Below are 26,610 nucleotides of genomic sequence, written 5' to 3' on the forward strand. Positions count from 1 at the left end.
GAAAGTGATTGTGTTATTATAATGACTGAATAAATTATACTACTGCATTATGTATTTTGAGATTGCATACTTTTTTCCCTACTAAATATCAGTGTTGTTACCATTTTATTAATGCTCTTTTAAAATAAGAAAACATGCAAAACATATAGCTGGATGTTTTTTTAAGTATATATGTGATGTGATTATTAGTGGAGTTGGTTAAAATCTTGTCTCATTCACCAAGTCGGTTTAGGCCGACTCTGAATGTGTGACACCCATAGACTGTATAAAATATGACAACATAATATCTCTACAATAATCAAGTAGTTGCTGTTTTATTTCAGGAGACACTTGCAGTTTCTAAAACCGTCCACTAGGTGTCGCTGTGTGCACTTCAAAAACAAATCAAAGAAGAAGAAGTGGTGGCGCAACTACCTACCTAGCAAGATCCTCGGGGTTAGTTCATGACAGCTACCCTCACCAGAACCCTCGACTGAGCTTATTTTACCCTACAGCCTGAGTCTCTGATGACCTCGTTTAAACCTGGACTCCCCATCCCACTATGTTTGAGGTAATAAACACACAAAGGGGTTATTCTGGATGAGTAACGTGCAGCTGTGACGTTTGGTTTTCATTTAGCTTAATTGTTGTAGTTTACTAGCTGCAGACACAGGTCGTTAACCTGGTCTAAATGAGTAGCTTGATCCAGGCAGGTAAACCAGGTGATGTTGTTTTTATCCTTTTTATGTCTACCATCAATACTTCTTACTAACATCATCAGAAGCGTGTGTTTGTTGGGGATTACTTTCACGAGGGCCTCTTATGTGTCCTTTTGTAGTGTTGAAGAATATATTAGATAGAGTTCACAGAGCCAGAGAGTGTATTGAAACATTTAAGTTTATTAAGGCTGTTAAAGTTCTCTATAGTTATTAGTTTCATGCATTACAGATATGCATCAGGTAACTGTATGCATCGGTAGATTGATAGAATAGAATAGAATAGAATATAATGTACATTTTTTGAGTGAGCTTGTCTCTTTAAATGTTTTTAAAAGCAGACTGAAGGCCCTTGAAGATGCTTCAGTATGTAGATGCTTTGGCTGATGACTTTTGTTCTGAAACCCATGATATGTTGTAATGTTTTAGAAGTATGTGTTGTTTGTCTGTAACTTTTCTGGAATGTTGCTGCTGCTGATCTTGGCCAGGACACACTTGAAAAAGAGATTTTTAATCTCAATGTGGTTTTCTCCTGGTTAAATAAAATAAAATAGAAATAAAAATTATTCATCCTCCAAGGGGGAAATTCAGGTGTCTGGCAGATGAAATTATAAAAAATCACATAAAACAATTAGTTCAGGTGTCTGTCAGCTCATCTCCCATTGGCTAGAGAGTTATGAAGCCTAATTGCTGCAGGGATGAAGGATTTTATGAATCTCTCAGTCCTGCAGCGCAGAGAGATGAGCCGTCCACTGCCGCTGTTTCTCTGGTCCACAAAGAAGTTGTAAAGTGGATGATCTGTGTAATTTAGAATGGTATATATAATATAATGGTATATATAATGATAGATCAGTGACACTGAGCAGAGGGATAGAATAATTTGACAACTTCATCGTGAAATAATCCCTGAAATAGTGAAAAAGAAAGGAAGGATAGAACCTCAATAAGCCCTGCACACGCATTAGGCCAAAAGACATGCTGTTCACTGAATGTAAATATTGTATATACATGCATTACTCACACAGAGGTGAATACTGAGGTACCCAACATTATTGCAGTGACTACAAAACAATGGCACGACTTGGTATCCGATAAGTAAAGTCAACATTTGAGAATGTGAGTTATGATTATTATTCATAGGAGTTTGCATCATTGGAGTTTGTAACGCACCTGTCGACCAGGTGAATACTGGGCTTCGTCAAAGTAGACATTTAGTGTAACACATCAGGACTGAAATGTGAGTCCCATCCTGGAAAATATACACATTTGTGTAACAGTGAGAATGTTTCACTTTCATTCTGTAATAAATTGCAAAAATTGTGATACCCAATCTGTTTTTATGCAGAAAGCTGTATGCTTATGTGCTAGTATAACTCTATGCATTTACAGAATTAAGAAAACATGTGTTTTAAATGATCTCTGCCAGATGAAATGTATGATTTGATGAATCGTAGGACCCCTGGGCCTCTGATGGACTCGCATCTCTGAGGTTTTGAATGTGTGTCTTTGTCTGTTTTAACAGGATCCTGACCTCCAAGATCCGTTGTCGCTGAGTCTAAATGAAAACTACAATGATCAGCATTCCCAACATCATGATTCAAGAAAAGCACAAGAAAGCCCCGAGTACAGCTGTGAGACTCCGGAGATCCACGTAGTCATCAAAGAGGAGGAGGATGGCTGGACTGTGAGTGAAAATCGTGAGTGCGACATCTTCTCAGAGATATCAGCCTCTATTACTAGTTGAGATACAGACACTTACTCAGTTGTGACTTTAACAATGTTTGTTTTTCATGTTATTGTTTAGCAGATGAGAGTTTCAGCTCAGACAGAGAGAAGGAGGATACTACCACAGACACATTTCATCCCCATCTCACTGACTCCGGCAAGGAAAGCTCTTTTTCACATGAAGGACAGAGACAGCAGAGAGGATGTTTGGTGGAGAAATGTTCAGAGGAGCTGGGTGGTCCTGCTGTCTCTGGACAGAGCCCCTCTATGAGAGAGGAGTGGCAGAGAGGCAGGCTTTTGGACAGTGAAGAGAAACCGAAGATTTCTTTCGTGCGTAGAAAAGATCCTGGAAATGTGCATCAGTGCAATAACAGCGTACCAGAGAGCACCTCCAGTGGCACGGGGAACATAAAGTCCCGTCAGCGTACACACGCAGGGGATGAATGTTGCATGAAAGACCAGAGCATGGACATGACACAAAGCACATCCAGGCCAACAGAAGCAGAACTGCACCTTACCAAACAACTAGCACCTTACCAAACAGTAAGTCAAATTATATTTAAGACTTGTCATATTAATATTAAAAAATCAGTATAAATATATGAAAATCATGTTTCTTAATATCTGTTTCTGAATATATATAATGCCTGCTCAAATCAAGATACCACTGTTCACTTAACTCCCAGTTAAAGCACAAATCTAACGCCTTTTTGACCCTGTGCTCTTTTTTTTTTTTTAGGATTCTCCTGAAAATAAGTCCCTGACGTCACATGGACTCAAGAGGATGTCAACAAACATAGAGGATCAAACTCTCCATTTGACTGTCAGGCTGCAGGCAGGGGAGGAGGAGGAGGAGGTGGAGGAGGAGGAAGGGGAGGAAGAACAAGATGAAGAAATTGGTGGTTTAATCAACTCAGATGGAGAAGTGGTTGAATGGGATTCCAGTAAGTGATTCATAACTTCTACTGCATGAAGTTATTTACTCATGAGTGGTCACTCTTGTTTATGTTAAGCCTCTCTGAGCTTTGAGTTTATTTGGGGAGATATTTTGATTCTCCAGAAATTGGAAAACAGTTTTATGTGAGTGCATCTAAACCTGATCTTTTTAAGCTCTTCTGTACGAAGCTTCATGTCTTCTGTTTACTGTTCTCATGTTGTTTAAAGTTTAAAGTTTAAAGGGCAGTCAACTTACAACCTCATTAGCAAAAGATGTATTTACTTTGTAGTTTTTAAATAATGCTGAATATCAGTTTTTATGTCAGGCTTTTCTGATCCTGAGCCAACTATGTTGACTTTTCCAGGAGACAGTCCTGATCGAGGCTCGGATTGCACAGAAAGTCCTCAGCCGAGCAAGGTGATTTGTCTTAAGACATAATTGATCAACTTTGAACTACAGAGGTTTCCTTTCAGTCCAGATTAACCTCTAGTATATAATACAGCATGTTATTAAATTTAATGTTAAAATAATGATAATATTCAACACAAAATATGTCAAATATAAAGTCCATGCAGGAAGAAACTGCAAAGAAAAGTTGAAAACTTTACTGTCTGAAAGGAACATTTGCACTATGGAGTAGTAACCTTATCAATGACTGACATTAACCCTCCTGTTATGTTCATTCCTCTGGAACAGCAATAATATTCCTGGGTCAGTTTGACCCGGGGCATATTTAATTATCCAAAAGTGTCAGAACCCCAAAAACTCCTGATACACATTTTTTTTAAATCAAATTTTTAACTCCATTACTAACCATTTAAATCAAGATTTAGTCCATTGGTGTTCTTTAATTCTCACAGATCATGGTTCAATGAGGATAACTCACTCGTTTTGCATTTAAATTAATGTTAAAACTTTTTTTTTAATATACATTGGAAAGCCCTTAAAATAAATACAATAGTTTTACATGACATAGATTTTTGTTTATTTTATTTTATATTTTGAATTTTTTATTTTTATGCAGCGATGTTGATAAATTAACACAAGACACCTCTTCTGTCACATGCTGCCCAGATTTTTATGCTGCATTTAGCTGGTTTGGAAAGCATATGTTGCCTAAGATAGACTTTAAAAAGGGTCAATTTGACCCACAACATAACAGGAGGGTTAAAGAGAGTGACTTTTTGCAGTGTTTTGGTCAAGTTCAGTAGTCAGGTGTATTTATCAGTGCACAGGCTGCAGAGTTGCAGCAGGGTAAGACCAAGGCCTGGGCTGCTCCTGCTACAAATTTAGGTCAGTGTAAGCACTGACAACACAGCTCTACTAGCAGGAGCACTCAGCTTTCACCATTATTGAAGTGTGTACTGAGGAAAATATGAACATCCATAGAAAACAGCAAAAATCCCTTTAAAATGTAGCCTCAAAATAAATAGTGAAACTAAGACTTAGTGATCTCTTCGGTCAAACTACAGGAAGGATAAACAGGCAGGGTTACTAATTGGAAACGAGCATTTCAAGACCATGCTAGTCTGTGCTGCACCAGAAAAGAAAATCAACACCTGAGTGCCAAATACGGTTTAAATGCTCTGTTAGATACCCAGGGAGAGTTTTGGGGGGTTATGTTTCTGATGTTTTTACATGAGTATTAACACAGGGTGTCATCCTGTCTCAGTCTCAGATGCAAAGCCAAAACCAGAGAGACAGCAGTAGTCCAACGCTCATCATGGAAGTTGTGTCTGTGGGGGAGGATGAAGAGGGGGAAGAAGGGGAGGCAAAAGACAGAGTAGTAAAGATGGCGTCTGTCTCGCCCTTATATCGTGGTAAATACAAGTCAAAAGAAAACAATTAAAACTGTATTTAAATCTTTGTCATGATTTAACTCCTGTGATGTCTGTTTGCACACAATGTCAACAGGAAAGAGACAGAGGAGAGAGAAGACTGCTACAGATATAACAGAGAAAGAAGTTCCCACTGCTCCTGGTGAGAATGTTTTTACAGTTTACATTCAAAATGTCAGTTTTGCACATCCTTGGCATTCAGAATTCATCATTAAATCTGTGTTTCCTTCAACATGGTGAAGTTTCTGCTGTTTGTTCCCAACTCAAAGCAAAAAGACGAGGCAGACGGAGGAGTTCAGAAGTTCCCTTGTTGTCCGTGGAAGAATTGGAGGCAGAGCCTGGAAGTAAGTGTTCTTCTTGTTTATTTTTTTAAATTGGAGATTGAATGAAACCTTATCCATATTGATGTGTTATTCTGTCATCTCTTTTTACGTCACAGTATCGAGGCGTACCCGTGGGAAAAAAAATGCCCCTATCATAGAGGAACCCGAGGAATCTGACTCAAAAACTGTCCGTGGAGTTTCTGGTAAGACTAATGAATTATGTTCAGTCTCAGAGCGAGAGCTGAGTGTAGATATCAATCTGCTTTTTGATTGCAGTGTATATATTTTATATATTCGGCGTGACAGAGACTCCTTAAACCTTTATCAAGCAATCAATCTTTATTTGTATCACACCAAATCACAACAAACGTTATCTCAAGACGCTTTTACAAGCATAGGAGGTCTAGACCACCCAATACCAAGACAGGGTAAGACTCAGTCTTACCCCACCTTAATCCACCATGAGCATTGCACCTCGCAGTTTTTAGGTAGTTACAGTGGCAAGGAGAAACATCCTTTTAACAGGCAGAAACCTCGAGCAGAACCAGACTCATGTTAGACAGACATCTGCTGAGACCGAGTTGGGTCTGGAAAGAGGGATAGAGGAGAAAAGAGAGAGAGGGAGAGGTGATAGTGATGAGACGAGTAGTAGTAGCTGTTGCCGCTGGAGTCCAGCACGTCCGTATCAGCTGGAGTTGGGAACGTCCACAGCAGGAGGACGTCTACGGCAGCTCAGAGGGACCTACGAGACAAGGGAGCTCAGGGACTCCAGAAAGGCCTATGGTTAGTAACTTTAATGGGACAGGCAGAGTTAAAGGCCACACATCCATCCTTGTCTTTTCTCTTATTTGAAGAAAAACCTCCTGTACCGGGTAGATCTGCTGAGTCTCAGCCACTCGTTTGGGTCCTAGGCCGTCGCTCCCATTTTGGAAACAGTGATTCAAACTGAAAGACACATTTCCTACCAATGAGATGTTCATGAATGTTTCTAGTCCAAATTTGGACTGCTCAGTGCAGGTCAACAGTTATATAAGTCTGATGTATTTGAGTGGATCAATAAACTACTTCTTTGTTTTCAGCAAAGCGACCATACAGAAGAAAGAAAGAACCAAAACCATCTGTTAAAGAAGAGGGAGAGAAAAGTGGACGCTCTGTGGGTAAGAACAAATGAAATGTTCCACCTGACTGTCCCTCCAGTCAGACCTGCTTCAGTGTCAGAAAAAAATAAAAAGAAGCATGGATTTGGATGTAGACAGACAACCTGTGTTATTCATTTTCTTTCATATACATGACCATGGTTGGGATATGGAGGCCGGAGATGGGCAGATCTGCATGTTTTTACACATGGAGTCAGTTTGTGATTGTGTTAAAGCCACTTTTAGAAGAAAGATGAAGCTCAGAGCTAACTGACAACACAGATATTCTATAAAGAAACAGTGTCAGATATGATATTTAGTCTGCAAACGTTTGTAAACAGTCAATGCACAGCTTCATTTGATCATTTATTCTTCTTCTGTCAACGCAGTGAAGAAGCGCCCCGGCAGAAAGATGGTTCAGTATCCAGTTGAAATACCTCCTGAGCTCCTGAAGACGCCCAAAGAGAAGCTAGAGTACCACTGCTCGGTTTGCAGCAAAGAGTTCCCCCACGCCTACAAACTGGAGCGGCACGAGCTGATTCACACGGGAGAGAAACCGTACTGTTGTTCCATCTGTGGTCGAGGGTTTAACCAGAAGGGAAATCTCAAAACCCACTACAAAGTCCACTTAGGTATGACTCAGTTCTTCTTCACTGTGCTCTTGCAGGATATTTTAACCTTCAAAACATATACTTGTAATGTTTTGTATCTATTATGATTTTAAATAAGGTGTACAAGTGTTACATCGATGATATATCAGCTTTGGAGCTCCTAAACGAAGCCTCATGATTGGCAGTAAAAAATTGGCCTGTTTATCTGCTACGTCATCATATACAGAGCCATACAAGAAAATAAGGTAAATAAAGTCTGTCAAACTTAGTCTTATTCCTAAATTAACTTATTTATTAACATTTTACCTAATGTTAAAACATGATGCACAATATCTGATTCATTTTGAAACCCATCATAACAGGATAAATCCTTGGTCTTCAAAGTTTGTCGAGCTTCGTGTTATCTCCAAACTACCTGACTGCATTGGTGATGGAAACAGATAGCAGACAGAGCAGCTCAACAGAGAGCAAAACATATGATACAGTTCATGTTTGAATAATCTTCCCGTAACTGGCAATAGGGCTGGGCGATAATTCGATAACTAATAATTTTTCTTGATATAAATATAAAAAATGTTCGATAAAAATTTGATATAAATAAACATGTATTTACATATCCCAGCCACTTAACATGGAGGGGGAGGTAATGAGCCTTAAACGCTAGATGCCACCCAACATTGGACAGAAGAAGAAGACGGCATTGAATAGCCAATCATGGCTCAGGGTGAGAGGAAGGCAGGGCTTAAAGACAGGGCTTATACCTGCCAGCTCAAGGCAGAGTTGTTGACACTGACACTGTGCTGACTCTGCGTGAACTATTAACTTAACACACTTCATTAAATAAACTTACAGGATGTGGGTAAAGGAAGAGCATGGAGACAACATCTGCAGAGCGGTGTTGTTTCCCACAGTGATGCATTCACTGCACTGTGGGAAACAACACCGCTCTACCCATAACCCTTAGTAATCTAAAAGGGGAGAGCCCAACTCAAAACAGTACTCTACTAAACTCACACACAGGAGACAATTTGATACATATTTGTTGGACATTCAAATCAAATTATGGAAACGAGCTCAATCTGAGAAAAATAAGAATCTACAAACAAAAATTTCACAAAAATCTCATTTTACATCAAAGACCTGCTCCCTGTTAGCACTGTCAGAAATGATCGATTCAAGAAGCGTATCAGAAAACTAAATCCAGATACAAACTAAAAACTGTCTGGTCTCTTCAACTTTCACTCAGGACCAAAAATCAGCATTTATATTTAAATGAAATAATGATTTGATATTGAGGTTTCCAGTTTCTGTGCTGCTCTTTCTAGTACCATCCGTTGTCGCCATCCTGCAGCTATCCGTACGATAGTCAAGTACAGCCTTGTAGCCTTGATAGATAGGACAGACCTGCTGTCCGCTACCAATTTGCTGAGACTTGCACCACCGGCCTTCCCTGGTTGCTTGTTGTCTTAAAATGAAGAGACTTTTCAGTCAAATCAACACTCCTCAATGAACAACCGTTTTCTTTAAATACATGAGCGCCATCTTCTGGGGGAAATACAGTAAGACAGTAAGTAAAGCCAAACCAAAATCCTTTAAAATGCAAAAATGAGGATTCTTGAATTGTAAAACAGGATTTGTCTGGGTTTTTTTTGTCTCCTCAGGTCGCAAAGGAGCTTTGGAGTTTGAGGATGAGGTGAACCCCACAGCGTCGGAACTCTCTGAATACTTGAAGTCCTTACCCGGAGAGTCCAGGATCAGACTGTCCCTCCGCTGTCTTGAATGTGGAAAAGAGTGTGAGAGTCAATCAGCTTTACAAGCACACCACATCACCACGCACTCGGGAACAGCTCCTGAATCAGACGCAGCCGCCGAGCAAACTGCTGAGCAGCTTCTCTTCTGTCGCCGCTGTGGCATTCAGTTCAGTGACAAAGAAAAGCTGGAAGAACATCTGAAGACCCACATCAAGGAGAAGCGCTATTCATGTCCAGACTGTGGGAAGAGATTCATCAATGAGAGCTACGTACAAGTCCACCAGCGCATACATACTGGGGAGAAACCATTCCTCTGCTCCCAGTGTGGAAGAGGCTTCCACACGGCCTCTTCTCTCAAGCTGCACGAGATGCAGCACTCCGGGGAGAGGCCGTTCGCTTGTGCCATCTGCGGGAAGTCCTTCCGTATAAACTCATACCTAACAGCACATTACCAGACTCACATTAAAGACAGGCCTTTCATCTGTAGTGTCTGTGGGAAAGGTTACTCCAGGGCAGAGGAACTGAAGGTGCACCACAGGTTGCACACTGGAGAGAGACCCTACGAGTGTGCAGAGTGTGGGAAGAGCTTCATTTACCGCCAGGGTCTGCGGCAGCATCAGCGCACACACGCCGGGAGACGCATCGGGCCGACCAGACAGCTCGGGAGACCGAAGCAGGAGGCCAGGCTGGACATCTGACAGCAGATCTATGGATACATTCTCTAATAGTCCACTGTGTTTAAAATGCACCTTTTCCTTCTCTTCTTCCCTCCATTCCTCCCACCTTAAGGCTGATTTATACTTCTGCGTCTCCCCTACGCAGCAGGGGCTGACGCGGACATGAGCCCCACATACTTGTGCGTCGGTGTGTCCGTGTCGCGCAGCAATTCTCCGCCGAAACGCCTGAGGGCAGTGCGGTCTCTCTGATAGCCGGCCGCCTGCTTCCGGTCCCGCTACGATCTGTTTACTTTTCCACAGAGTTTCAGAGCATGTTATGTTAATCTACAGCTGATACATGTTGCTGTTTATCATACAGACATGATTACATGAAGAATAGAGAGGAGGAGATGAAATACACGGCCGATGTGCGGCCGATGTCCCGGAAGTGTTGTAAATGCGGGAAAGACAAAGCCGCCGAGCGGACCAATCACAGAGCTTGCGGTCCGCGTCGGCTCTACGGGGAGTTACATTTTGGAGGAAGTGCACGTCAGCTACGTGCGTAGGCCTCGGCGTAGGTACGGGAGCTATGCGGACCCCCGGCGTAGGGCACGCCGTTGATTCAATGCAGAAGTATAAATCAGCCTTTACAGTAACAATGATTATTGTGTCTGAAGATTTGTGCTACAAAGTCAGTGTGGGTCACCAACAATACTTTGGCTAACTGTGTTGTCTTTCTTGTACTCATGTTTTGAACTTTAGTTTTTTTTATGTTTACTCTTCTTTAGTAGCCCATCTGTACAATTTCAGTGCCTTTGTATCTTGCATGCCAAATATTAATATTTAATGTCAAAAAATATGCACAATATTATTGTTATTTTTAAATTCATCACCACAAATTACAGATTTTTTTTATCAGAAAAGTGTCTGTTTTTTTCTACATGTCTGATAATACATCCTTACACTACGCAATTGAAAATGAAGAAAGCAGAGGATGTGTAACTGATAAAAGAAAATATCTGATTTTATGTGATGGCAGTCAGTCAGTGAGATGAAAAGTAGTCCTTTATTTCAAAGATTAGAACAGTGAGCAGAGTGGATGACATTTCAAAACATGGGAATGTTTGGTGAGCAAATTCTTGTTGAAGTAAGATAGTTTAGGACGAGAGCTGGAAAGGTTATGATAGTCTAACGAACTAATCAAGTTTCTGAAGCAAGGAGACAGACACAAGAGAGACGTGTCTGACACAGGATATCTGCATCATGTGTTCTACAGAGTAAGGCCTCATGAGAAAGCTCTTATCAGGTGTTTTTACTGTTAGGAGTATGGACATGCTGCTGCTGTGTGTTGAGGGGAGAGATGTGGGAGATGCTAGAAAAACACCTTCTATTATGAGTGAAGATCAAGCAACTTGTGTACGGTGCAAGGTAAACCACACTGGATCCACAATGTCCAAAAAGGAAAGTGAACAAAATCAGAGCTGAGAGCGGACTGTCAAGGCAAGGCAAGTTTATTTATAAAGCACCATTCGTACAAAGAGCAATTCAAAGTGCTTTACAGAGTTAAAAACAAAACAAAAACCAGAACAGCAAACACTTCAAACATTTGAATTTTATATGGGCCAGTTATGTTACATCTACTCTCTCTCTCTGTGTATTTATGTAACTTAACGTACATAGTAAACAGTGTTGGGTCTTATTATTTATTTAAATTAGGAGGGATTATTATAAATGATCAGCCCCCTTCGCTGCTCTGAAGTCCGTAACTTGCAGAGTCTGACTGTCCTGCCGGACACAGAATCACAACTGATCTCGTCTTAACCAAAATGAACCCTTTAATTATTCAATTAATCTCAGAACTTCTTCCATATGATTCAGACTCACACATTGAGTCTTTTTCTGTGTCGAGTCGCAGCCTGAAGCTGGCTCAGACCTCTTGACACCCCTGCAGGATGCCAGTATGCCCAACATCTAATTGTAGATCCAAAATCAGGTTAATTCCATACTGACACATTGAATCTTTTCTGTGTCGAGTCGCAGCCCGAAGCTGGCTCAGACCTCTTGACACCCCTGCAGGGTGCCCGTATGCCCAACATTTAATTGTAGGTCCAATATCAGGTTAATTCCATAATGCCATACTGTGTCAGAAAATATCCAATTTAATATTTAATTATCCAAAAGTGTCCGAACCAAAAAAAATCCCAATAAACACTTTTTAAAATCTCATTATTAACTCCATTACTAACCATTTAAATCAATATTTAGTGCAATAGTGTTCTTTAACTGTCACTCATTTTCATGAAAATTCATGTTAAAACTTTTTTAATGTACATTGGAAAGCCCTAAATATAAAACCAATAGTTGTACATGACATAGATTTTTGTTTATTTTATTTTACATTTTTATTTTCTTATGAAGTGATGTTGATAAATGAACACGAGACACCTCTTCTGTCACATGCTGCCCAGGCTTGTCTGCTGTATTTAGCTGGTATTTAGCAAAGAACCTCTGAATGCCTCTAGCCTTTCATCCACTGTGACATTAGGGCCTGGGTTAAAGAGTAGTGGAAGTTGTTCTACCCACTTGTCCCTCACTGTTCTAATGGCTGCCAGCTTGTCTCTATTTGATCCCAGCTTCTGCAGATATGTCAAATATGTGAAATTAACCATTTTCATTTTATATGTTGATTACGCTAATTAAGCAAAGCAGAAGACATTTCATACTGAAAAAATACTTGTAACAATGTTTTTTTTTAGATTTTTGAACTTTGAAATGGGTCAATTTGACCCGCAACATAACAGGAGGGTTAATTAAAATAATTTAGAGGTTTTTATTTATTCATTCATTCATTCATTCATGCATTCATTCATTCATTTATTTATTTATTCATGTATACACTTATTTATTAATTTATAAATTCATTCATTCATTTATTCATTTATTTATTTATGTATTTATGTATTTGTTCGTTCATTCATTTATTCATTCATTTATTTATTGATTCATGGATACATTTATTTATTTATGTATTTATTTCTATTTGTTCGTTCATTAATTTATTCATTCATTTATTCATGCATTTATTTATTTATTCATGCATTTATTTATTTATTCATGTACACATTTATTTATTTATTCATTCATTTATTCATTTATTTATGTATTTATTTATTTATTTGTTCGTTCATTCATTTATTCATTCATTTATTTATTCATGTATACTGTACATTTATTTATTTATGCATTTATTTATTTATTTATTTGTTCGTCCATTCATTTATTCATTCATTTATATATTTATTTATTCATTCATTTCTTCATTTCTTCATCTCTTCATTTCTTCATTTCTTCATTCATCTCTTCATTCATTCATTTGTTTATTAATTCATGTATACATTTATTTATTTATGTTTATTAATTAATTAATTAATTAATTAATTTGTTCGTTCATTCATTCATTCATTCAATCATTCATTCATTCATTCGTCCGTCCATTCATTCATTCATTCATTCATTCACTCATTTATTACTGCCTAAATCTCCTGTTCCACACTCCTGTCGGTAGGTGGCGGTAGTGCGCCTTAAAGCTGGTTTGCCAGCCTTCATTAAACCACAGAAGGTGTACAGATCTGATGCAGACCCAGCAGACAGACCCTATCCAGACTGTATAGAACAGACCTGCAGACCGATGGCGGAGATCCCGGCGGGAAAAGTTGCTATTCCAGCTTTAGCAGTAACTGCATACACAGCAAAGAAATCCAAACACTTTAAGACCTTAGCAGCAAAACAAGAAGCTAAGAAAGCGTTAGACGACAAACGATCTAAAACACGTGTGAACATCGGGAGAGTGTTTGATAAATGGAGGGAGCTGAGGGATCATATGGGTCTCAGGCTGGACTGCGAGCTGGCAGTTCTTCTCATGGACAGGTAAGCTGCAGACTTCATGCACATATATACATGTGATGTATTGGTAGGTGAAGTGTGGAGGAAGGTAACTTTTGTTTACTGTAGAAGCAGGTGATTTGTGACTGTGTTGATGTTGTTAATACTTAAGCTAAATGCTAAAAGCAGTCCCACAGCTTTGTTGTTATTACTCAGTAGTTACACAGTGTTCCTGTTATAATGCTGTTGTAGTGGATGATCAGCTGTGACTATGTTGAGTGTTGTAAACATTAAAGCTGCTGTTGGTAGGAATGGTGTAAACAACATTACAGTGTTTCTGCTGGGTTTGGAGAAAAGGTCATAACGCCCATCTGTACTCATCAGTAAGTGGAGTAATCTGAGACTATTGTGAAATCTCTGTGTTTTCCAATCCCTTTGTATCAGGCATTGTTATCATTCCCCTTGTTCCCGTTATGACAGACCAATCATAGCTAATCTCCAATCCTCTGTCCTGATTGGTTAAGAGGCGGCCCCCACTACGTCCTCTGATTGGTTGTGAGTCCGGCACTGTCATGACTGCATATGCCGATCTGTGTTGGGGGGCTAAGAGGAAATCTGGTTGGGAGGGATAGTGTTGACATTCGAGGTCTCTCTCTCAATTCAATTCAATTTTTCAATTCAATTTTGCTTTATTGGCATGAACAAAGAAATGTTATTGCCAAAGCACATAAATTCAGACAATACATTATATATACTCATAACACACTACACTCATCACATATACATTAATCACACACCATATTCATTACATATTAAATCATCACATACATATCAATCACATATTACATATATTACATATTCTATACTCATTAATGAACGATGGTGTCACCCATACAGCATATCTCAATGTCCTCACCCGATGTGGTATGCTCATAAAACCTTCACCTAAAATCAAATATTATGGGATGGTGTGTCCCTCAGGCTGTGATAGGCAGACACATATTTAGCAGTCAGAGGAGCTGCTGACCTTTCCCCCAGGAGAACTTACAGTTTCTCTTCTGGGGTTAATGTTGGGAAGTTTGGTACCATTTTAGTAATTTCCATGTGGTGGGATGGCCAGGCAGTACCACCCATGGTGACCCTTCTGGACACTCCCCTGCATGACTGTGGCTGACTGTGGATGTTTCTTCTCTCTGGTGTATTGGTCGAAAGAGTTACCCTGTTAACTGGTAACTATCAGCTGAATACGTCTGTGGTTGTAGTAGTTACACAACCATGGTTTCAAACATCCTTGTGATTACCTCTTTGTATAATATTATTATGAAATATGATATGTGACATATGTGATGCTTTATGATTCAAACTTAACAGAGAAGCAACAGCAAGGACTCTTTCTGTGTTTTAAGAGCTGTCGTGATCACGTTCAGATGAAAGTTACTAGATAACTGGGTCACTATAAACTAAAACTCAGGTATACTTTGTCAAACCCTACTTCACCATGGCATGTATGATGAAAAGCTTTAATAGCATCGCATGAATGTGTCTTGCAGTTATGAAAGAAACAAGGAAACGTCTTCACCACACGACAGTTCATCCTCTGACACAATGTCAAACCCAGCAGCATCCAGTTGTTTGGCTGGCTGTCTCTCTGACCTGTGAGTCCAACTTCTGTTTGATTGTTATTTACACTCCTTTCTGTTGTTTGTTTTCAACAAGAAGAATAACCAGGAGAGCAGCGGACGTTGAAGACATGGTTATTTTTAATCTAAACTTCATCTTCTTCTCATTATTTTCATTTTCAGAGATGATGACTCCTCTGATGCTTGTGTTGATGAGCAGGTTACCAGAGACAATAAAGACATGCGGTCACAGCGACTTGATGCAAGGTATATTTTCCAATCCAGTTACATGTATTATGATTTATGTTCGGTGAGACGTCTCTGGATTTGAACACTGATGTAAGATTTAACAAGATTCAGAATTCCTCTGAAGTGCTCCTGTTTGTGAGTTTCATTTGATATCTGTGGACATTAGGGATGGGCATTTCAAGCCAAAATACTATCCCATAATCATTGGCACCTATTTGACGATTATTCGAAAATCATTGCCCATCCCTAGTGGACATGTGCCCACTGTTATACTGGCTTAAGATGTCACTAACTTATTTTACCCCATCTGTAGCAGCCCACAGGTAGACGTCACTTTGTGCTCCAGTGACGAGACTGAATCTGTCTCATCTTTGGAGGAGGAGGGCATGGAGGGAATTGGTTGGGACAACGAAAGCGACAGCGATTATGAGCCCCCCTTTTATGTTCGGTAAATCACTCTCTGCATTTCTACTATGTCTGCAATGATCCATGCATTCAAATGTTCTCTGTTTAGTCTTCTTATGAGTCACGGGAGAGGTTAAGAGGGACATTCAGAGAACACAAGGATGTGGTGTAGCCGTTTGAAAGTGCTTTGTTTGTAACACCTGATATGTCCTCAACAGAATTGGTGGAACTCTCCGTACCAAAGCTCGCTGTCCTAAAGCTGTCCGTACGAATAAGAAACTTCCAGCTGTAGGTATGGAGGACACATCAGATTCCTCAGGTGTGCTGGACACTCACACAGTCACGTCTATGATGCCTGAAACGCTTCAGGACGTTACCATATCTGAGTCCCCTGGACCATTTCATGTAAGGGTCAAACTGAGTGGGAGGGTACTTGATAATGATTTAACCATGATTTAAATCAATCTGAGCTTAAAAGTGTACCATTAGTGTTTTACAGAGGTTAGCTACTTGATGCATTATCGTGACTGACTCTTGTTATCACAGTATCAGGAACACTTACAGCAGTGCTGTGCAGCAGAGCAGGCCTCTGAGCTTCAACTCACTTCATCAAAGGAAATGCCCTCGAGCGAGATGTTCACGGAGGTGAATCATGAAGAGCACAGAGCTGTAACACTGGAGCAGGATCAACAAACATCTACAGGTGAGAGTAATGAAGACTAGGGATGGGCATTTCAAGCCAAAATACTATTCGATAATCAATGATAATTGGCATCTATTTGAATTATTATAATACGATTATTATACGATTATTGGAATCATCCCCCCGACACACACAGATACCTGCCCATTAGCAGCCCATTTGTGTGGCAGTCGCGTTAACCAGCAGCAGGACAAGGTGCTGCTAATAGCGGCACTGACAGCGTCTGTCTCAATCTTTATGTCGGTGTTTCTCTGATGAAGCAGCGTGGCGTGTATGTTCAAAATTTTACAGCCATGCTCAGTCTCTTGAAATGCGTGTGTAGTAGTGTGAGATTCAGAAACAGAAAATCGCTGCGACTGTCGCAAATGTTTTCTTCTTCTTTTGCTATTTAATGCATGTAGTATTCCTCTTCTTCTGTTTGCTAATGCTGTTTGCAAACAGCTTTAAGTGAAATTCTTTTCTAACATGGCGGTTCAGAAGATATCAAGATTACGAGTTTTTGCCCAAATAAGGACATGACTAGGGCTGCAAAGGGGTGGAAAACTTCTGGTAAATTTCCAGAAAGTTTCCAGTAAATTTCCATGTGAAGTTGAGCTGGGGAATTTTGGAAATATTCCAAATTAGAAACTTTCCATGGGAATTATGGGAATTAACCAAGCGGCAACCTCTGGTCTAAAAAAATGTGTCCAATGCGGAAGTGTTAAAAGCTGCAGTTCATCGAGAATCCACTTGAGGCTGGCTCTGGAAGTACTGGAAGTCACATACACATGAATGGGAAAAAGACAATCTTTACAGCAGAAATAAACATGTTTACAGCCTGGTACAAAAGACGAATGTAGTCTGAATAGCTAATTTCTCAATGTCCTCTCAGTGTGAGAGGGGTGAATTTTTTTCTAACGTGGCAATTTCGAAGATATTGAGATTACTAGTCTACCAATGAGAGGCACAGCTGCCTGTGGGAACACTGCAGCTGTTGGCTAGGAGGCTCAAAGCCCGCCTCTTTACGTCACACTGGCTCGACAGAAGCAATATGGCTGCTGCTGCCGATTGGCTTCAAAACAGATGGGCGACGTCACGGATACTACGTCCATATTTTATACAGTCTATGGAATTAACTGGGGATTGAGGGTAATTTAATGGAAATGTATGATATGCAAGCATAAATATTTGTTTTGTTATAAGCAGACATCCATCCAAAATAATCCAATTAAAGCAGATGTATTTGTCAGCAGAACTTTATCAAGTGTTAAATATTCTATCAAACAATCAATCCTTTCGTTGAAGAACAAAAACATGAATGATGAGTTAAATATTACTCATCCCCCCGACCCAACCCATTCAAAACAATTCACAATAAGCTTGGTTGAGTTCAGCATTACCAATATGGCTCCCGCCGACAATTGGCTTCAAAACAACACTCAGGAACAGATGGGTGGTGTCACGGATACTACGTCCATTATTTATGCAGTCTATGATTTCAGCGCATAGTTACAATTTGGAGGTAGTGAACGTCCTGCTATGTGTGAAGGCTTCTGTGTTATATCTTCTTTACAATAAAGAGAGAGATGATGCAGCAATGTGCAAACACAGCAACATAATCATAGCATCAATGTTTTGGCTAACTGTGATCAGTGTCTCTCCTCTGTGCACTCTTCAGCAGCTAAGGGAACACCTGAAAGCTGAATGGAGAGTTAGTATATCTTACCTTACACTCAACATGTCCTCATTTTCACCTTTGTTTACCTTTTTAAGGAGACTCTTCAGAATGGCTTGATCCTGAACACACCAGCTCCCACGAGCAACCTCAGGAGAAGTCGTCTGAGGAGCAGAAACAACACCAGTTGCCTCTAAGGCCCAAGAAGACTCTCAACTGTCCGACCTGTGGAAGAGCTTTCCCTTCCAGCGGGGCTCTGCGGCGACACCTCGTGATCCACTCTGGGAAGAGACCTTACAAGTGCTTCATATGTGGGAGAGGATTCACCCAGGGAGGAAACCTCAAAACACACATGAAGACTCACAAAGGTCAGCATCAACAAGGGCAATATTTATCTTTAATTAGGTGTTTGTTTTTTAATCAGAGGCTTTTTGATTATATGAATTTATTGCAGGTGACTGTTTGAAAATAAATGACTCTGAATGTCTTGTTTTTGTTTTTCACAGGAGAGCTATCAAAGTGGGCATTGATTCAAGAGAAGAGTCCCCCTAAAGAATCTCCTCTAACAGTTCATCTCTGCGGGGAGTGTGGGATGGAATTCCCTCAGAAAGAACAACTTGAGGATCACCGACAGACTCACATAAAGCCTTACTCATGTCCTGACTGTGGCAAGACGTTCAAAAACGAGAGTTACATTAACATACACAGACGCGTTCACTCAGATTACTCACCTTTTATGTGTTCAAAGTGTGGAAAGAGCTGTTCCACTGCAGAGACTCTAAGAATGCATGAAATAACACATACTAGAGAAAGGAACTACATCTGTTGTGAGTGTGGGAAGGCCTTTTTACAAGCCTCCCACCTCAGTGTGCACCTCAGGACTCACACTGGAGAGCGGCCACATCTCTGCCCAGTTTGTGGTAAAAGCTACTCTAGATCGTTTCCTCTCAAAGTTCACCTGCGAGTTCACACCGGAGAGAAACCCTTTCGGTGCGACAAATGTGGCAAGTGCTTCTATTACTCTCAAGGTTACAAAGCTCATCTGAAGGTTCACGACAAGAAGCCAAAACCTCCGACTAAACCTCTGGGGAGACCCAAACAACAGCCGTTGTTGGACAAAGATGGGTCATGTTGAAGCCATGGCCTCGTTTCCCATCATGCTTTGCGCTGGAATGAATGTTCAGTTAGTGAGTCCTATCATGTTTTAAATGTGCAATTTTTACAGATGGTTTGTGTTGTTGACATATGTGTTACATAAAACAAAATGCCAATTAACTGCAAAATCAAGATCTTCCAAAGATCGTCTTTGGATTTGTCTGAGACTGAGGAGACTGTTTTATCTCACCTGCAGTGTGTTCCATTAAAGGTGTGACGTTGTAAAAAGATGTGCTCTGTCTCTCTTCTTTTGAATGGTGCTATGACCGAAGTTTCTATCTTCCAAAAGTAGGACATAACAATATATTTAATGACTTCAGTCAGTGGTAAACTGTGAACAGGCAGCTCCTAAATTACTTGAATTGATCTGCAGGATGTTTCCATTTTTAGCTCTGAATTTTGTATATCTTAAAGGGGTAGTGTGCAGAATTTAGCTGCATTTAGCACACTTGACTGTAGAGCTGGACAGTGGTGGACAGCAACAAAATAAATGTACTTGAGTACTGTACTTAAAGCTGCTGTTGGTAGGAATGGTGGGTTTGGAGAAAAGGTCATAATACCAATCAGTACTCATCTGTAAGTGAAGTAATTTGAGATTATGACGAAATCTCTGTGTTTCCCAATGCCTTTGTATCATGCCTTAGCATTAATTAATCAAACTGCCTTGAATGAAAATTGTAGGAACACTGTCAGAAAGGTTCTGTCCTGTTGTCCACTACAAAGGGCATATAGAATAAACTTGTGGGACACTGTTGGCCAAGCGATCTAAGTGCCAAACATACAGAGGATGCAGTCACAGAGGATGCAGTCCTCGTCGCAGGGGTCACCGGTTCAATTCCCAGCCGCAACCATTTCCTGCATGTCTTCCCCCGCTCTCTCCCCACATTTCCTGTCTCTCTTCAGCTGTCCCATCAAATAAAGGCAAAAAGCCCCCCCCCCCCCCCAAAAAAAATATAACTTTAAAAATAAAAGAATAAACTTGCAGATTTAGATCTATGTTTTTCTTTACCAAACATGTAAAAAAAGAAGGAATACAAGAAGTTACATAATATGTCGACTTTATTTCAAACTCAAAGGTCCATATCATCATAAAAGGTATACAAAAAAAACCCAGATGCGATACCTACAGTTTACATATTCATCATGGTTAAGACAAAAAGACATTTCTTCCAGTGTTTCAAGAAACAAGAAAAATACCTTGTGTCACTTAATGTATAACCCTAGGGTTAGGGTAAGGGTTGTGATTAGGTTTAGTGTTAGGGATAGGGTTGTGATTAGGGTTAGTATTAGGGTTAGGGTTATACTAAGGGTTAGGGTCAGGATTAGGATTAGGGTTAGGATTAGGGTTAGGATTAGGGTTAGGATTAGGGTTCGGGTTAGGATTAGGGTTAGGGTTAGAACCAGAACCAGAACCAAACTCAAGCAAACAGAACCAGATGGGCTGATCCGATTTCTCCTCTCAGTGAGTATTTGCCCTGTCTTTCAGAAGAACCCTAACCCTAACCCTAACCCTCTCAGAAGGAACAGATGAAGCCACAATACACAGCCTCCCCTCCATCACCTGTATCTCCTATATCCTCACCTGTGATTGGCCGCATGGCCGCAATGCTGACCATTTAAAACAAAGTTATGCTGTGAGCAGAGCTGGTGCTGAGCACCTCTCTCTCGATGCGAGCCGGCTCTTCAGACTCACTATAAAGCATCGGCTCTCAGAGCTTTTGATCATGACACATCACTAATGTGCTTAATCTGTGTTACAATTATGAGGGGGTCCTTGGACAATTTTCTCACCTGTAAGGGGTCCCTGGCTCCAAAAAGTTTGAGAACCCCTGACTTATATATATATATATAATTTGTTAACTTGTGTTGAACAAAGAAATACTGAAAACATGCAATAAAAAGTTGAATGACAAAAAAAGAAAAAGAAAGAAACAGATTCTGTGTGCATGGTGCATCATAATAATATGCACCCTGAAGCTTCGGTGCTTGTGTTTTATTTTGAAAATCCAAGCGGAAGTAGTGAAACTGCTGTGATTCGCATCAAGCAGCTAAAGCTAAAAACGGTCATCTTCAGCACCAAACGCTGATTTAACTCAAGTCATTAGTTAGTTTGTCATTGATTTGACACTGTCTGAACACAACAAGCACGAAAATGAGAGAGAAATAGATAAACTGCCAAGTCGTTTCAATAAACTCTTGTCGAAGGACTACTTTTTTCCTGAGGGAAAAAATCTTTGCTGAGGTTGGTCAAAATGTCTATTGTCTGTTGTTAAATGTTAGCTAGCTGAGTTAGCCAGCAGAGAGAGTTTACAGCTGAATTAATGTTTTCTTTTATATGTGTGAACCTGCTTTATAACGAGGCTGCTGTGTGTCGTGCATGACTAGCGGCCACAGCTTAGGGGGGCGGTTATTGTTAGCGGATTGCTTTTATCAGAGAAGGTAGTGAACGCCATGTCAGAGGCTAGCTGGCTAATAACAGCCCCCTTAAAGGAGGCAGGGTGGCCGCTGACCAGAGCCCAGAGCTGGTCACCTCACGACCGAGACATCTCCTTCAGAGGACAGACACTGCTGTTTGTGCTGCAGGGCGTGCTGGCTCCTGTTGTACTGACACTTTTAAAAATACCAACAGGTTAGTGGAGAAGGCTGATGTCTCACTTCATCCACAGTTCTGTGTGAGAGATGTCATTTAATGTGCAGAAATGAGACCAAGCTAATGCTACACAGCTAACCTCCAGGACTGAGGCATGTACTAAATGAGGAAACCTGGACAATAACAATGACTTTAAAAAATGAAGTGTGATTACTTTTAGGTCTTTTTGAATGACCCCCTGAGGGCTTGGGAGACAAATGAACCTTTATTTTGGATAGCATTAGTGGGCACTGTTAAAGCACCCCAGGCCTTCAGTACACTATCTATCTCTGAGCTCAATTTAATTCATACAAATTTACTAAACAACCAGTAATTTAACCCCCTTATAATAATAGAAATGATTAAAAAAAAGCTATCTGTATTAATTATTGAAGTATGAAAATAGAGGAAAATAAACCATATAAATGTGTGTATTTTAAGTACATAAAATGAAACATTAACAACTGTCTCTTTTTTACTTTGTGACTTAGGTCTATTTCCCTCATATATTTATACATAACAATAAAATCTCTTATTTTTAAAGCTGCTGTTGGTAGGAATGGTGTCAAAAAACTTTACTTTTTTTCTGCAAGGTTTGGAGAAAAGGTCATAATACTATTGATGCACGATATTGGATTTTTTTGCCGATATCCGATATGCCGATATTTTACAACTCGTTTAGCCGATTATCAATACCGATATTTTTTTCCACACACCTAATTGCAGGGATCATCAATTCTCTTCTGTATTGGAATTAGCGTACAGTATTATGGTGATACTCTTATCACATATGTCACGTAATATTAATTTCTTGTGCAAAATAAGAAAAATACTTAATACTTAAAACTGCATATTTATTTATGACAATTGCTTTCAAACAAAATTCATACAAAAAGATACATCCTACTTAAAACTTGGATGATGCTCTCCCTGAGACAATCATAACAATTCCCACAACCAGGGCAAATTTGGCCAATTTCACATTTAAGTACAAGACATAGTAAGTAAACCTAACCTCTGTTCACAGGGAACATGTGAAAAGTGCAGCTGTACAGTAATTAAACCCAAATTAAATAAAATGGTTTACTCTTATACAGTAAATGTGCCTAAATTAGTCGGTACATGTACCTTACAGACTGCTGCTTAAATTCAAATCTAACTTAAAACATGAGCCCAACATGTGTGAGCCCATTATTATATCAGTTAATCATATCGGCGGATATTAGCGTGTTGGCCGATATCCGTTAGTTAATTTTTTTTAAAGCCAATATCGGCCGATTCCGATAATGTGCCGATAATACCATGCATCACTACATAATACCCATCGGTACTCATCCATAAGTGGAGTAAGTTGAGACTATCGCAAAATCTCTGTGTTTTCCTATGCCTATGTATAAAGCAAAGTTATTATTCCCCTCGCTCCCGTTATGACGGACCAATCAGAGCTACTCTCCAATCCTCCGTCCTGATTGGTCGAATGGCGGCCCCACTACGTTACCCTGATTAGTTGGGAAGCCACTACTTCCTCATAGAGCGCACACAACAATCTTTTGTGGGCGGGGTTACGGGAGCATAGAGGGGAGTGGTAGTGTTGACATTTGAAGTCTCTCTCCGAACTGATGTTTATATCACGACTACCAACATCAGCTTTAACACACTTAGTTTATCTCTTAACCATTATATCGGACACTAGCCTGCATGATATGCAATTACATTGTTCAATATTGTGATATCAATGAGAAGTGTGGTAAATAAACAAATACTAAATCGTGCATTTTAGCTTCAATAACAGTTTATATGGTCCATCTGCTTTTCCTCATGTTACCTGTGTTTGCAACATGTTTTTCAAGTGACATCCGAAAAGCAGTTTCTCATCCGTAAATTATCACTCATGAATCTGAGGTTAGCTGACAGCTGGCTGAAGCTTCATTTGACATAAAAATGTGTTGAAGCATAACCATAATAAAAAAAACAACAGACCTTCATCTTACTTGTGAAATACACATGCTGAAGGAGTAAACAACGAATTCCTCTCTAAATTAAGACTTTTGTGATATGTTCATTGCAAATGCTCATATTGTGATATTGATATCACAATATGAGCATTTGACAAATAACTGTTTTTTCTTCTAAACATAAAAACTGTTTTGTCACAGTTAAGTTAAATGCATGAACTGGTAAGTAGAAAATAAAGAGGAAAATGGATTGGAAAGAGGATATTAAAGGATTCTAAATATTAAGCACTGTAAAAAAAACTTCTTTGATTTGTTATGTAAAACATGTCTCCAAAGTTCCATTTCAGTTGTTCTCATATTGGTCCTTTATTTTCAGTAAAAGCCAACTAGCACAGAAAACAAAAAATTTCAGATCAGACTTAAAGAAAAACACCCAGACAGAAAAAACAAACTAGTTCACACTCATTTAAAAAACGGAATACTGAAGTTTTAAGTTTGGTAAACTTCCTGCATATCACATCACCGCCACCAACAATCTGAATCACCAGTGTGCTACAAATGCTTGAAGTTATATCGTCAAAACCTCACCAGAAGAAGCCCAAACAGGAACTCTAGGATCAGCTAATCAATATTAGAAAATGAGTTTGCATTTCTTTGTAAGCCTCACAAAGTTGAATTTAATGCGTGTTAAAATACAAAGTCATACATCTGAGCTTAACCTGTAATAAGACTAATATTGACACATTTATCCTTATTAAACACTCTGTGTAAATATCTCAGTGATCACACCTCTACAACACTCGACTCAGGAGGCTGAGTCAACGTTTGCAGTAGTGTGATTAGGAGCTTTTATATTGAGCTCTTGTTATTAATTCACCTGTTTTATTTAGTTTCCATGTCGCTATGACTTTCCAATTTCCTCTGAGTGCTCCGTAAAGAAGTCCTGAGCATTATCGCTGGAGTTAATTCCGTTTGTTTACCTCTACCAGGCTGCAGGTTTAAGAGATGGGCTCTGAAAACCCGGAGGACCTCGGACCAGCTGTGAACCTTGCTGAGGAAGATCCGCAAGAAATCGGAGGCCTGATCAACTCTGATGGAGAAGAAGTGGATTTCTCAGATCTCAGTAAGCAGATAAACTAACAACAGAATACACACACACACACAGATATAGAAAAGTTTGTATTTTGTAACACATTCAACAGGCATTTTATAAATTTGATTATTGTAGAAACAAGTTTTTTGCAACAGTTGTGCATTCCTACCAAAGATTTGCATCGCCTGCAGTTCCTGAGTCTCTAATGTGAATGCATTAAGGTACCTGAATGCACCATATATTACAACTTGCAGCAACTAATGGATTAGATTTCAACTATTAATTGCCAACTTAGTTGATACGAATGATTGAATATAATAAATAGAATGATTGGTTGGAGTTATTCCAAACAGCAAGTCCAAGTTTTCTGATCCTCTGTCTTTTTGGAGCTTTCGGAAATATTGATTGATATTTTCACTATTGTTGAACATTTTATTGACAAAACAACTTGAAGTAAGGCGAGATAAGTTTCTTTATAAAGCACCATTCCTACAAAGAGCAATTCAAAGTGCTTTGCAGGGTTAAAAACTAAACAGTAACATTAACAGCAGTAAAATATATAACATTAAACAAACATAAGCATTAAAACATACAATGTTTTAGAATATAAGATCAAGAAAGAAAGAAATCAATTCCAATATTTCATTAAAAAAATCATTAGATGGGCGCTGGTGGCCTGAGGTCTAAGCGCCCCACATACAGAGGCTACAGTCCTCATCGCAGGGGTTGCCGGTCGATTCCCAGCCGCGACCATTTCCTGCATGTCTTCCCCTGCTCCCCTTCCCCCACATTTCCTGTCTCTCTTCAGCTGTCCTATGGAATAAAGGCAAAAAGCCCCAAAATGTATATATAAAAAAAAACATTAGAAATTATGGAAACTGCAAAAGTTTTTAATTGAAAGAAATGTTTGTTTTTATTTTAAATTTATTTGACATTTATTTAAAATTAAAATAATCACATAAGCATCTATTTTCTCACGCTTTCTCTCCAAATGCTGATTTCAATATCACAGATATCTCATGCTGACTTTTATTATATATACACTACCAGTCAAGAGTTTGGACACACCTTCTCATTCAATGTTTTTTATTTATTTATTAATTTATTTTAAGTTATATTTTTGGCCTTTTTGCCTTTATTTGAGAGGACAGCTGAAGAGAGACAGGAAATGTGGGGAGTAGAGAGCGGGGGAAGACATGCAGGAAATGGTCGACCGGCCGGGAAATGAACCGGCGACCTCTGCAACAAGGACTGTAGCCTCTGTATGTGGGGCACTTAGACCGCTAGGCCACCAGTGCCCCTGTTTTTTATTTATTTTAATTATTTTCAACATTGTAGATTAATACTGAAGACATCAAAACTATGAAATAATCTGGTTTGGCCATAATCTGGATTACAACTGTAGTCAAATAGGGCTATCCATTGTGTACTAACCCTACCTCTGAACAACACAACTGATGGTCTCAAACACATTAAGATGGCAAGTCATTCTACAAATGAACTCTTGACAAGGCTCATGTTAATTAGAAACCATTCCAGGAGACCACTTCATGAAGCAGACTGAGAGAATACCAAGAGTGTGCAAAGCTGTCAT

At 39.5% G+C, this 26,610-nt stretch overlaps 2 protein-coding genes across 2 annotated transcripts in view; both read left to right on the plus strand.

Annotated features, from left to right (window-relative positions):
• Nucleotides 1–385: 385 nt before the first annotated feature.
• Nucleotides 386–26,610, plus strand: part of LOC117815585 — a 35,551-nt gene continuing 9,326 nt past the window's right edge. The window contains exons 1-21 of the mRNA XM_034687390.1: nt 386–550; nt 2,218–2,392; nt 2,500–2,963; nt 3,160–3,364; nt 3,722–3,774; nt 5,030–5,177; nt 5,272–5,337; nt 5,438–5,539; nt 5,635–5,721; nt 6,598–6,675; nt 7,044–7,286; nt 8,927–9,711; nt 13,238–13,599; nt 15,357–15,440; nt 15,736–15,870; nt 16,046–16,232; nt 16,374–16,530; nt 18,283–18,552; nt 18,691–18,873; nt 19,064–19,174; nt 24,927–25,046. Of these exons, the coding sequence (XP_034543281.1) occupies nt 542–550; nt 2,218–2,392; nt 2,500–2,963; nt 3,160–3,364; nt 3,722–3,774; nt 5,030–5,177; nt 5,272–5,337; nt 5,438–5,539; nt 5,635–5,721; nt 6,598–6,675; nt 7,044–7,286; nt 8,927–9,711; nt 13,238–13,599; nt 15,357–15,440; nt 15,736–15,870; nt 16,046–16,232; nt 16,374–16,530; nt 18,283–18,552; nt 18,691–18,873; nt 19,064–19,174; nt 24,927–25,046 (4,024 nt within the window). The 5' untranslated portion in view covers nt 386–541. The remainder of the gene's footprint in view (nt 551–2,217; nt 2,393–2,499; nt 2,964–3,159; nt 3,365–3,721; nt 3,775–5,029; nt 5,178–5,271; nt 5,338–5,437; nt 5,540–5,634; nt 5,722–6,597; nt 6,676–7,043; nt 7,287–8,926; nt 9,712–13,237; nt 13,600–15,356; nt 15,441–15,735; nt 15,871–16,045; nt 16,233–16,373; nt 16,531–18,282; nt 18,553–18,690; nt 18,874–19,063; nt 19,175–24,926; nt 25,047–26,610) is intronic.
• LOC117815325 (zinc finger protein 391-like) lies at nt 13,287–19,569 on the plus strand. Its single transcript, XM_034686976.1, has 8 exons — nt 13,287–13,599; nt 15,105–15,209; nt 15,357–15,440; nt 15,736–15,870; nt 16,046–16,232; nt 16,374–16,530; nt 18,283–18,552; nt 18,691–19,569. Exons 1-8 carry the CDS (start codon nt 13,361–13,363, stop codon nt 19,317–19,319), a joined length of 1,806 nt encoding a protein of 601 aa, XP_034542867.1. The 5' UTR covers nt 13,287–13,360; the 3' UTR covers nt 19,320–19,569.

Source organism: Notolabrus celidotus, chromosome 7 (genome assembly GCF_009762535.1).
Source record: "Notolabrus celidotus isolate fNotCel1 chromosome 7, fNotCel1.pri, whole genome shotgun sequence".
Classification (NCBI taxonomy): Eukaryota; Metazoa; Chordata; class Actinopteri; order Labriformes; family Labridae; genus Notolabrus; species Notolabrus celidotus.

Bases quoted from the DNA above. Each gene is read 5' to 3' on its own strand.
- LOC117815325 (XM_034686976.1), top strand. From the start codon at position 13,361: ATGGCGGAGATCCCGGCGGGAAAAGTTGCTATTCCAGCTTTAGCAGTA. The intron at 16,233-16,373 runs GTAAGGGTCAAA...TTGTTATCACAG, and splicing joins AGTCCCCTGGACCATTTCAT to TATCAGGAACACTTACAGCA. The intron at 16,531-18,282 runs GTGAGAGTAATG...TACCTTTTTAAG, and splicing joins GGATCAACAAACATCTACAG to GAGACTCTTCAGAATGGCTT.